At 40.5% G+C, this 11,028-nt stretch overlaps 1 protein-coding gene across 1 annotated transcript; it reads left to right on the forward strand.

Moving 5' to 3' along the window:
* The first annotated feature begins 1,106 nt into the window (after window positions 1-1,106).
* Window positions 1,107-10,729, forward strand: LOC136935949 (vitellogenin-like). The gene is made up of 34 exons (XM_067229654.1): window positions 1,107-1,762; window positions 1,850-1,870; window positions 1,963-2,114; window positions 2,203-2,454; window positions 2,552-2,713; window positions 2,807-2,955; window positions 3,072-3,222; window positions 3,316-3,473; window positions 3,773-3,938; window positions 4,019-4,144; window positions 4,224-4,442; window positions 4,530-4,747; window positions 4,855-4,952; window positions 5,057-5,181; window positions 5,263-5,364; window positions 5,475-5,594; window positions 5,758-5,944; window positions 6,040-6,133; window positions 6,256-6,441; window positions 6,535-6,673; window positions 6,772-6,991; window positions 7,090-7,631; window positions 7,711-7,752; window positions 7,830-7,898; window positions 8,006-8,212; window positions 8,463-8,605; window positions 8,735-8,873; window positions 8,964-9,093; window positions 9,185-9,362; window positions 9,486-9,580; window positions 9,686-9,780; window positions 9,894-10,059; window positions 10,251-10,412; window positions 10,513-10,729. The coding sequence occupies exons 1-34, from the start codon at window positions 1,645-1,647 to the stop codon at window positions 10,623-10,625; spliced, it is 5,244 nt and encodes a 1,747-aa protein (XP_067085755.1). The 5' UTR covers window positions 1,107-1,644; the 3' UTR covers window positions 10,626-10,729.
* Window positions 10,730-11,028: the final 299 nt, after the last annotated feature.

Genomic DNA, 11,028 nt, shown 5'->3' on the forward strand with positions numbered 1-11,028 from the left:
TTTGTTGGTTGGACCCAGAAACTCGGTTCCAGATACCAGTTGCAGAGCAGGAGATATTCATGGAGGAGTGAGTTGAAAGGACCTGACTTTAACACTTAACACTGGTTCATTTTTTACCTAGAAGATAGAACGATAGTATGTATGGAATTAACCTACCGCTAGACCATACACAGTAGATTTAGACTTTCACTCAATTCTCGCAACAGAAAACAAAGTAAATATTTTATAGTGGGTCCTTGGATAACCGCTTCCTGAGTGACTCACATTGAAACACTTGATTTGGAACATTTAGTACTGGACCTCATTCAGGATCTTGCCTGACCCCTACTGGTAGTTTGTGGTACCTCCTCTTGAGCCACTGAATGAGTGAATATGAAATAATATTTATGTTAACAGTATGCACATATATGCTCAGTCACATTGCTAAGGCTCTTGTCATTTTATCTGCCAGAGAATCCATTTGCACAGTCACAGACACAGACATAAATTTTTTCCATGGAACATTTTTTTGTTTGTTTTGTTAACTGTTACCTCATTCCAGAACAAGCTTTGGCCCAGACTATGTTCTACATGTTCTATATATTAGTAATTGCAAAATTGACCTATGTGATGTTGTATTGGAGATGAGATCCTGTTGCACTGTGTACCACAAACGGATCAATGGCAATTAGACACTGTACATTTTATAACTGTACACTTATAGTCCTTGATTTCTTAATTTAACTAATCCAGTATGTGCACTTTGGACCACTTTTTAGCTAAATTAATACATGTATACAATGTGAATGTTCCCAGACAACACACACCTGCATTATTTGTGGGGTCACTGTGAACAAGTGTAGTTGCTGGGGTGAGAGCTGTTGTTATTGTAACATTATGATAAGAATGACAGATATTATTCAGTGTTGAACTTTTCTATTAAAATGTAATCCAAAGTGGGACATTTTACAGTCCTTGGCATTGTCATCTTAAATTGTAACCAAATACAAGTTCAAGGCGATGTTGACTTAAATCAGAGCAAAGTGACCTTTAGTGACAGACTGAAACATGTGCCAAAGACAAAACATTAGCAATGGAACTGTGTTTCTCTGTGAACAAACAATTAGTTTGGTAAAGAACAAACAATAATGTTAAAATGTGCAACAAGTACACTATTAAGAATAATTTTAGACACTTGTTTGTAGAAAACACAACAACGTCAAGAATAAAAAACTACCCAACATAAGCATCAGGATGGAAATTAGGGTTACATAGTTATGTAGGGAAAAGCTAATTGAAAAAGTGTTCCACAGTGTTGATGATGAGACTGAAGACAATAGGTTAAGATGAGATAATAACCAGAAATAAATTGTGGTCTTATGTACATGATACATTATTATTTAAAAGAAAGCCATTACAGATATGCCTTATGTAATCTGGAGACCTATCTGACGTCTCTGGACATATATAAGAGAATGAAATTGGAGAAAGGACAAACAAAAAAAGTACTTGGACATTGAACCGTTCCTAAAAAAGCTAACCTGAGAAAGGCCAGGTTAACCTAACCTAGTTTGTAACATTTGCAATCCCATTGATCTGTTAGTTTTAAAGTGTGTTTTAATGGTCTGATAACAGGTCAACATGGTAATCCAGTGCATTTGGTGAATGATAAATTGTGTGCAGTCAGCGGAAATTTGCTTTAAAAGGACGTCTGAGAATGTTTTTCGTTACATTCCGCCGAACATGAGAACGGTAGTGCTTGCCCTGACTCTAGCCCTTGTGGGTAAGTCTAAATTGTTATTATTAGATGATAATTTGTTGCAATAATTTTTGTTGTATATAAAGTAATATGTCTACTTAAACATTTCAGCGAGTCAACAGGTCAATTTTGGTAAGTTTTTTTTAAATTTGTGTATTCATTCATTTCAATCAGAGATTAATATACAGATTACTTACAAAATTCAACATAATTGTTCATTGCAGCTCCTGAGTTTGCCTCCAGCAATACCTATGTGTACAATTACGAGGCAGTGGTCTTGGGAGGTCTGCCTGAAGAAGGTCTGGCTAGAGCAGGAATCAAAGTCATCAGCAAAGTTCTCATCAGTGCAGTTGCCCAGAATAACTTCCTGCTGAAGGTACAGGATGCACATCAAGTTTCAATACTCAACAGTCAGGAGTTCATTTTCTTTTCATTAAATGTTCCTTTTGATTGTTTTCTCGCAGCTTGTGGACCCAGAGATCTTTGAGTACAGTGGTGTCTGGCCCAGAGATCCTTTTGTTCCAGCTGCAAAGCTCACTTCAGCTCTGGCTGCTCAGCTCCAGACTCCCATCAAGTTTGAGTATGCCAATGGAGTTGTGGGTAAGATACATGCCCCTGCTGGTATCTCTGCTACGGTGTTGAATGTCCACAGAGGTATCTTGAACATCCTTCAGCTGAACATCAAGAAGACACAGAACATCTATGAGCTGCAAGAGGTCAGGCTTCTATCTTAAAGCTCAAATGAAAGGGTTAGCCCTACTCTACCACTACTCTAACTCTTAGCCAAACCATGCTGTCTTTTATTTTCACCAGGCTGGAGCTCAGGGAGTCTGCAAGACCAGCTATGTCATCAGTGAGGATGCCAAGGCTGAGCGCATTCATCTGACCAAGACCAAGGATCTGAATCACTGCCAGGAGAGACTCGAGAAGGAGTTTGGTTTGGCTTACACTGAGAAATTGGTAGCTTCTCAGGATGTAAGTAGCTGTTTCATCACCTTCATTTTTATTCTGATAGGTATCAGTATGAACATCTGACATTTTGTGCAACATTACGTTTTATCTTTATAGTCTAGAAAGAACTTGAGGGGAGCTGCAGCCTACAACTACATCATGAAGCCAACTGACAATGGTGCTCTGATTATGGAAGCCACTGTTACTGAGGTCCATCAGTTCTCTCCATTCAACGAGATGACCGGAGCTGCCCAGATGGAGGCAAAGTATGTTGTCTAATAACTGATATCTGAGAAACATCTGGAGATCTATTTGAATTGATACAATGACAGTGTATTCAACATGTAGAGCAATCCATAATAAGTTAATATCCTTTTCATAGACAAAGGTTGACATTCCAAGAGATTCAGAAGGCCACAGTGGAACCCATTGGAGCCGAATACATTTCCCGTGGATCTCTGCAATATGAGTTTGCCACTGAGCTTCACCAGATACCCATTCAGCTCCTCAGGATCAGCAATGCACAAGCTCAGGTATTGAGGGTTTAAATCCTTATTCAACAGTAAAAAAACACACATAAATGGTTCTCCTCAAATCCTTAATACTTTTTGTCTTTTTCTTTACAGATTGTTGAGGTTCTGAACCATTTGGTTACCCACAATGAGGCAAAGGTTCATGAGGATGCCCCTCTGAAGTTTGTGGAGCTCATCCAGCTCCTGCGTGTGGCCAGAATGGAGAATATCGAGGCCATCTGGAGTCAGTACAAAGCGAATCCAGCTTTCAGGTGTTTAATTACATAATTACATTTACATTTAGCAGACGCTCTTATCCAGAGCGACTTACAGTAAGTACAGGGACATTCTCTCCGAGGCAAGTAGGGTGAAGTGCCTTGCCCAAGGATACAACGTCATTTGGCACAGACTTGGCACAGGGAATCGAACCGGCAACCTTCTGATTACTAGCCCGATTCCATAACCGCTCAGCCACCTGAATCCCAAATATTCCCACATAACAAGAACAAATATAATTTGAATAGGAAAAGAAATGAAGAATGTCACTAAAATGAAGGTTTTACTTTTTTAGACACTGGATCCTGAGTGCCATCCCGGCAATTGGAAGTCCTGTCACTGTTAGGTTCATCAAGGAGAAGTTTATTGCTGGTGACCTCACTATTCCTGAGGCCGCTCAGGCTCTAATGGCTGCTGTCCACATGGTGACGGCTGATCTGGATAGTGTCAAGCTTGTAGAGGTAGGTAAACCTTCAAGTCAACATTAAGTACTCTTATGAATATTATAAAACCAGACCACAATATAAAGTCTCTCTTCCAGGGGTTGGCTTTCCACCACATGATTCAGCAAAACTCAATTCTTCGTGAAATCGCCATGCTTGGTTATGGTACCATGGTTTTCAAGTACTGTGCTGTACACACCAACTGCCCTTCAGAACTTGTGAAGGTAATGTAAATTTCTCTCTTAGGCAGTGTTTACCGCCATTATCCTGGAGATTGAACAACTTCATGTTTTTTCTCAACAGCCCATCCATGACCACGCTATTGAGGCGCTTGCAAAAGGGGAAATTAAAGAACTTGTAGTTGCTCTTAAAGTCCTGGGTAATGCTGCCCACCCTTCTAGTATTAAACCAATCACAAAGCTCTTGCCTGGATTTGGAGCTGCTGCTGCTTCTCTGCCTATAAGAGTTCAGGTTGATGCCATCCTGGCCCTGAGGAACATTGCCAAGAAGGAGCCTAGAAGGGTAAGGACATTTGTTTGTGGCTATGGATGACACCGTAAACAAGTTAACTTATCATTTATATCTGTCAATGTCATTTCTGTAAATTAGATTCAGGAAGTGGCGGTGCAGCTGTTCATGGACAGGGCTCTCCACCCAGAGCTCCGCATGGTTGCTGCTGTTGTGCTGTTTGAGACTAGGCCTCCGATGGGTCTCGTGATTACCTTTGCCGATGCGGTGCAGAAAGAGACAAATCTGCAAGTGGCCAGCTTTGTGTACTCTTACATGAAATCCCTGACTAGGAGCACCGCCCCTGACTTTGCTCCAGTGTAAGGATAAGTTGCTTCATGTATATCTTTGGACTACATGACACAGTTTGCTCACAACTGTCTTATATCTGACTTTATTGAACTGTTTCATATATATCCCATTTCAGTGCTGCAGCATCCAATGTCGCTGTCAAGATCCTCAGTCCCAAATTCGATAGGTTGAGCTATACCTTCAGCAAGGCCTTCCACCTGGACTCCTATTCCTGTGAGGGTCTTTTTTGGCAACTTGTTTTTGGTTTATCTTAAATGTACAGCATTCATTATTGTCTATTATGTCTTATAAAAACATATATGTGTTTCTTTCATAAGCTCCTCTGATGATGGGTGCTGCTGCCAGTGCTTTGTACATCAACGATGCTGCCACCTTATTACCTAGAGCTGTGGTAGCCAAGGCAAGAACATACATTGCTGGAGCAGCTGCTGATGTTCTGGAGGTACGAGCTCTTCTTTAAATACTAATGGATAGCAATGAACTTGTTTTCTACGTTATTCTAAGTCACCATCTTCTCTTTCAGGTTGGAGTAAGAACAGAGGGAATCCAGGAGGCTCTCATGAAGATGCCCAATATTGCTGAAAATGCTGACAGGATCACTAAGATGAAGCGTGTCATTAAGGCGGTGAGTGAAAGGGATATTTTGAAACTACTTTAAAGAGTTGTTGAAAAAACGAATTAGTTCAGATAAAGTGTTGAAGGTTATCAAAGTTTACTCTGCTCTTCCATCCACAGCTGACTGACTTGAAGTCCCTGCCCACAAACAAGCCACTAGCTTCTATGTATGTGAAATTCTTTGGACAGGAAATTGCTTTCGCTCACATTGACAAGGAAATGATTGAACAGGCCATACAGGTATGACACATACAACAACTTTTATAAACATCTTAAAACAGGGATACCATTCTTTGAAATATAATGTTCCATTATATCTATGATTTCTTTGAAATATAATGTTCCAGTATATTTATGATTTCCTTTAAAAATAATGTTCCAATATATCTATGATTTCCTGTAGCTGGCTACTGGACCTTCTGCACATGCAATTGGAAGGAAGGCTCTGAAGGAACTGTTGTCTGGAGCCTCCTTCCAGTACGCAAAGCCCCTGCTGGCTGCAGAGGTACGTCACATCTTCCCTACAGCTGTTGGTGTGCCCATGGAACTCAGTTTCTACACTGCTGCCGTGGCTGCTGCAACTGTACAAGGTAAAATATCTCCACCAACAGAGTAATGTAAACGACTGCTGTTACAATATTGATCAAATTAATATTTTATACTTGTGTTCTCTCCAACCCCACAGTCAGAGTGGCCATGACTCCTTCACTTCCTGAGGCTTTCCATCCTGCCCAGCTCTTGAACACAGACATTCAGCTGCATGCAGAGATAACACCAAGGTAGTATTCGATCAGTTTGCTACAGGGATACTAGTACAATTTTACACCTATACATTTGTTATGAAAAGGTTACTTCATGTGATACAATTATTGTTACAAGTATTTATTTTGTAATGTTTCAGTGTTGCCATGCATACATTTGCTGTGATGGGAGTGAACACTGCCTGGATCCAGGCTACTCTTATGGCAAGGGCAAAAGTACACACAATTGTCCCAGCAAAAATGGCAGCTAAAGTTGACATTGCAAAGGGCAACTTCAAGTTTGAGGTTTTGCCTGTTCAGTCTGCAGATCACCTGGCAACTGTGCGGTATGCAACTGCTTCTTTTAAACTTTACATCTGAAAAAACTATTGCATTGTGTACTATAATATTTGAATGAATTTAATAAATCATTGTTACAGTGTTGAGAGTCTTGCTGTGGCAAGAAATGTTGAAGACCTTGCAGCTACTAAGATGATACCAATGATTCCTGCCAAAGAAGCACAGCTGTCTAGAGATACTTTGAGATCAAAGATCTCATCCTCACAGGAAAGTGATTGGGTAAGATGAGTAACCTATTTGAAACCATACAATTTGACCATTTACAGCATGAACTTCTTCGTATACCCCGGAGATCTAATCTATTGTATATGTTTCAGTCAAGATCATCTGAACGGATTTACTCTGATTTGCCTTCTAATATCATTCCTAAAATGAGAAGGTTGTCTGCACAACTGAAGAAGAAATTCTGTACCGCATTCAAAACCTTTGGTATCAAGGCATGCGCTAACATTGAATCCCAGAATGCTGCCTTCATCAGAAACTCACCACTCTATACCCTTATCGGGAAACACTCAGTCACTGTTGATTTGTCACAAGGCAAGTGAAATTATAAATGTTATATTTGATTGAAATACAATTACAAATTAGATACAAATTCCAATGTCTAAAAATATTGTATCTATTTTTGGGGATAGCTTCAGGCACAGTCATTGAAAGAATGGAGATTGAGGTCCAGGTTGGAGCAGAGGCAGCTAAAAAGATTGTCAAAGTGATCACTGTGAATGAAGATGAAGAATCTCCAGAGGCAACAAATGTCCTGTTGAAACTCAAGAAAGTCTTGGTTCCCGGTCGCAAGAATGGTACCAGATCTTCCTCCAGCTCCAGCAGTTCTAGTTCCAGCAGCTCTCGGTCTTCTTCTTCCTCCTCTTCCTCCTCATCTAGCTCATCCAGCTCATCTAGCTCATCCAGCTCATCCTCCCGTAACAACAAAAAAATGCTGATTGTTGGTGCTGCTGCAGCTAACAAGCAGTCTAAGAGAGTACGTAGCAACAGTAGCAGCAGTAGCAGCAGCAGTAGCAGCAGCAGCAGCAGCAGCAGCAGCAGCAGCAGCAGCAGCAGCAGCAGCAGCAGCGGACGCAACAGCCAAAGGAACACCAGAAGATCACCAAACAACCGCTCTTCCAGCTCCAGCTCCTCAAGCTCCAGCTCTTCCAGCTCCAGCTCTCGCATGTCAAAGGTAAGGTAGAATCAAAAAGTAAAATTTTTCTCAAAAGAAAAATGCATTTACTGAAAGGTTTGCTTTTCTATTATGGCAGGAACTCAATGACATGAAGTTTACCAAGGACCACGTCCACAAGGTAATTATTTTCATATAAAATGTTGTGTGTGTAAATAAACACCTACTTCAATCTAACCTGCCTTGTCACTCTTGCAGCACGCCATCTCAAAGGAAAGAACGTCCAGCAGAAGCAGTGCATCCAGCTTTGAGGCAATCTACAAACAGGTGAAACAATACCCCTAACAAAAAACTTCAACAATAATTTATTCTCCCACAGCTCAAACCAACCCTGGACACGAGTATGAGAATAACTTCACTTTACATCTTGTCAGAACAAATTCCTTGGCAATGCTGTTGCTCCTTCCGTGACAATACTCATCCGTGCTGTGAGAGCTGACCATGCAGTGCAGGGATACCAGATTACTGCCTATCTGGACAAAGCTACTTCCAGGGTGCAGATCATCGTGGCTAACCTAGAAAAGGATAACCATTACAGAATCTGTACCGATGGAGTGTTGCTGAGCAACCACAAAGTTATGGTAAGCCTGAAGACCTCTGATGCTGTCTAAAGTGACAAAAACAATGATTAGTAAAAGTATTTTCATGGGCACTGCTGTTATCTACAAAAATGTCCCCTTAAACCACCCTCTACCATTTATTCTGCGCTGTTGGTGCAGGTTATAATATATTTAGTTTGTTATTATGAACTACTATAATTGTTTGTTTTACAAGCTATCTGAGGTCCTGCAAGATGCACATAACAACCCACAACAACATTTCTCCTCTTAGGCTAAGATTGCATGGGGTGTTGAGTGCAAGGAATATGACACTGAGATCACAGCAGAAACTGGTCTTGTCAACGAAAATCCTGCTCTCCGTCTGAAGCTGTCATGGGACAAGATCCCAAGTGCCCTGAGGCGAAATGCAAAGAGGTACAATCTCTCATTTCACTATTAGTCATTCAACACTATGGCTTTGTGGTCTATATATGTGCAAAATTGTTTTAGAAATAATCCTCTACTGTATATGTGAATGTTTAAAATGTTACTTTCTTGATCTAGGGTCTCTGAGTCCCTTTATAGTGCTGCTATCCTGGCTGGGGTTAGTCAAGGAAAAGCCAAAAACATAAAGAAAGAAATCAAACTCACACTGGCTCTTATCTCTGCGAGAAGGTTGAATATTGTGCTGAAGACTCCAAAGGTGAGCTAGTCATCTGTTTTTAACTGAGGTTACTTTTACAGAAGCTGGTTTTCCATTACTTTACATTTACTTCATTGTCGTTCCTTACAGATGACCATTTCCAAACTGGCGTTGAGTCTCCCTATTGCTTTGCCTGTCGGAGACACCGCTGCTGAGCTTTCTGTGCTCTCAGACAACATTGTTGACCAAGTGTACTACTTGTTCTCCAAAGCCAATGCAGGTGAGAAAAATCTGATTATTCAAAATAAAGTTTTTGGTATAAATGGTTTCGTGAATGTTTTAATCATTTTACTTCTTTTTTTAAACTCTAGCTGAATGTAGCATGGATGGAAACACAATGACTACATTCAACAACAGGAGGTACAAGAGTGACATGCCACTCTCCTGCTACCAAGTTGTGGCTCAGGATTGCACACAAGAGCTCAAGTTCATGGTTCTGTTAAAGAAGGACAATGATCAAAACCACATTAATGTGAAGATATCTAATATGTGAGTACTCAATAACAAGCACAACTATATTTGTAAATAAAATGACAAAAATTGCATATTATTCATACTCAATTGGGAAGTATATTTTTTTACAAAATAACCAAATAAACTTTTTTTCATCAGCGATATTGACCTGTACCCCAAGGACAACCAGGTACTGGTGAAGGTCAATGAACGGGAAATTCCCATCAGCAGCCTCCCATACCAACATCCTACAGGTTATTTTAATTCATTGTAAACTATTAACTTCCTTTAACAAGATCAGTGTATTGAGCTGCAGGTTTGGCAATGCGTTAAACATTTTTCATCCTTCCTGAATATAGGTTCCATCCAGATCAGACAAAGCGGAGGGGGTATCTCTCTCCATGCTCCAAGCCATGGTCTCCAGGAGGTTTACATGGATGGAAATTCATGGAAGGTGATGGAAATCTTCTGATAAGATTCAGTCACTTGATAGCAAAACATTGTTGTGAAGATGAATATGATGATAAAAGATAACTAGCTAATTTCTCTTTGAAATCTTTGTACTAGGTCCAAGTTGTAGACTGGATGAAGGGTCAGACCTGTGGTATCTGTGGTAAAGCTGATGGGGAAGTCAGAGAGGAGTTCCGCATGCCCAATGGACGCCTGAGCAAGAGCCCAGTCAGCTTTGCCCATTCCTGGGTGCTTCCAGCTGAGAGCTGCCGGGACGCCACTGGTAAAACATATTTTTCTTTACAAAGAACTGTTAATTAAACTGTTAGGTTTTTGAAGTAGAGAGGCTGAACAACTATGCAATGTTGGCTCTGAAATCCGTCTTTCTAATTGAGCGAAGGATATTTTTATTATTCCAAACCTATCAAAGTGTATGTTGTCTATGCAGAACTTAACGATACTTTTATATTCCAGAATGTCGCTTGAAGCTTGAATCTGTGAAGCTGGAAAAGCAGATGATTGTCAATGGCCAGGAGTCCAAATGCTTCTCTGTTGAGCCTGTGCTGCGCTGTCTGGACGGTTGCTACCCAGTGAGGACCACCCCTGTCACTATTGGCTTCCACTGCCTGCCCACCGGTGAGTGCATGATGGACTACGTATGTTTTAATTAAATTAAAATGCATCAAATGTACCAAAAGCTTCCTTTTTACATTTTTACCCATATTTACTTTTACAGATTCCAACCTGAACCGTTCAGAGGGTCTGAGCATAATCTATGAGAAGAGTGTGGACCTGAGGGAGACAGTGGACGCCCATGTGGCCTGCCGTTGCACCGCTCACTGTGCTTAGTCTCATTGTGGTTTCTGCCACAATTTCCTTGCTTTGAATATTTTGGTGAATGGCTTTGTGTCAAATGTAATTATGAATAAATTCCAAACCGCATTCTAAAGACTAAAAGGTTTCTTGAATATTATTTAAAACTTTTTGTGACGACACACACGCTTTCCGACACGCAATCGTCTCTTAAGTTTTTTTTTACATTCTATTTCACACATCAAACCATTTTTTTTGACATGGTCGATTATTAGTTTTTATAATGTTGGGTTGAAGGCTGGAAAGTGGGATGGGATAGTGTGAATCAGAGAACATGGTACACCGGTTCTGGCAGCACAGGCAACAACAAGGGTCAATAAGGCCAATCTTAATAAACACCCATATTGTATGACACAGATGCATCAGTGCTTGTGTTGCA

The sequence above is a fragment of the Osmerus mordax genome, chromosome 26, assembly GCF_038355195.1.
Source record: "Osmerus mordax isolate fOsmMor3 chromosome 26, fOsmMor3.pri, whole genome shotgun sequence".
NCBI lineage: Eukaryota > Metazoa > Chordata > Actinopteri > Osmeriformes > Osmeridae > Osmerus > Osmerus mordax.

What these genes read in the sequence shown, in the direction of transcription:
- LOC136935949 (XM_067229654.1), top strand. Translation starts at nt 1,645, where the DNA reads ATGATAAATTGTGTGCAGTCAGCGGAAATTTGCTTTAAAAGGACGTCT. An exon ending in CCAAGGACCACGTCCACAAG is followed by an intron (nt 7,753 to 7,829) that starts GTAATTATTTTC and finishes TCACTCTTGCAG; the next exon opens with CACGCCATCTCAAAGGAAAG. An exon ending in AATGTGAAGATATCTAATAT is followed by an intron (nt 9,363 to 9,485) that starts GTGAGTACTCAA and finishes TTTTTTCATCAG; the next exon opens with CGATATTGACCTGTACCCCA.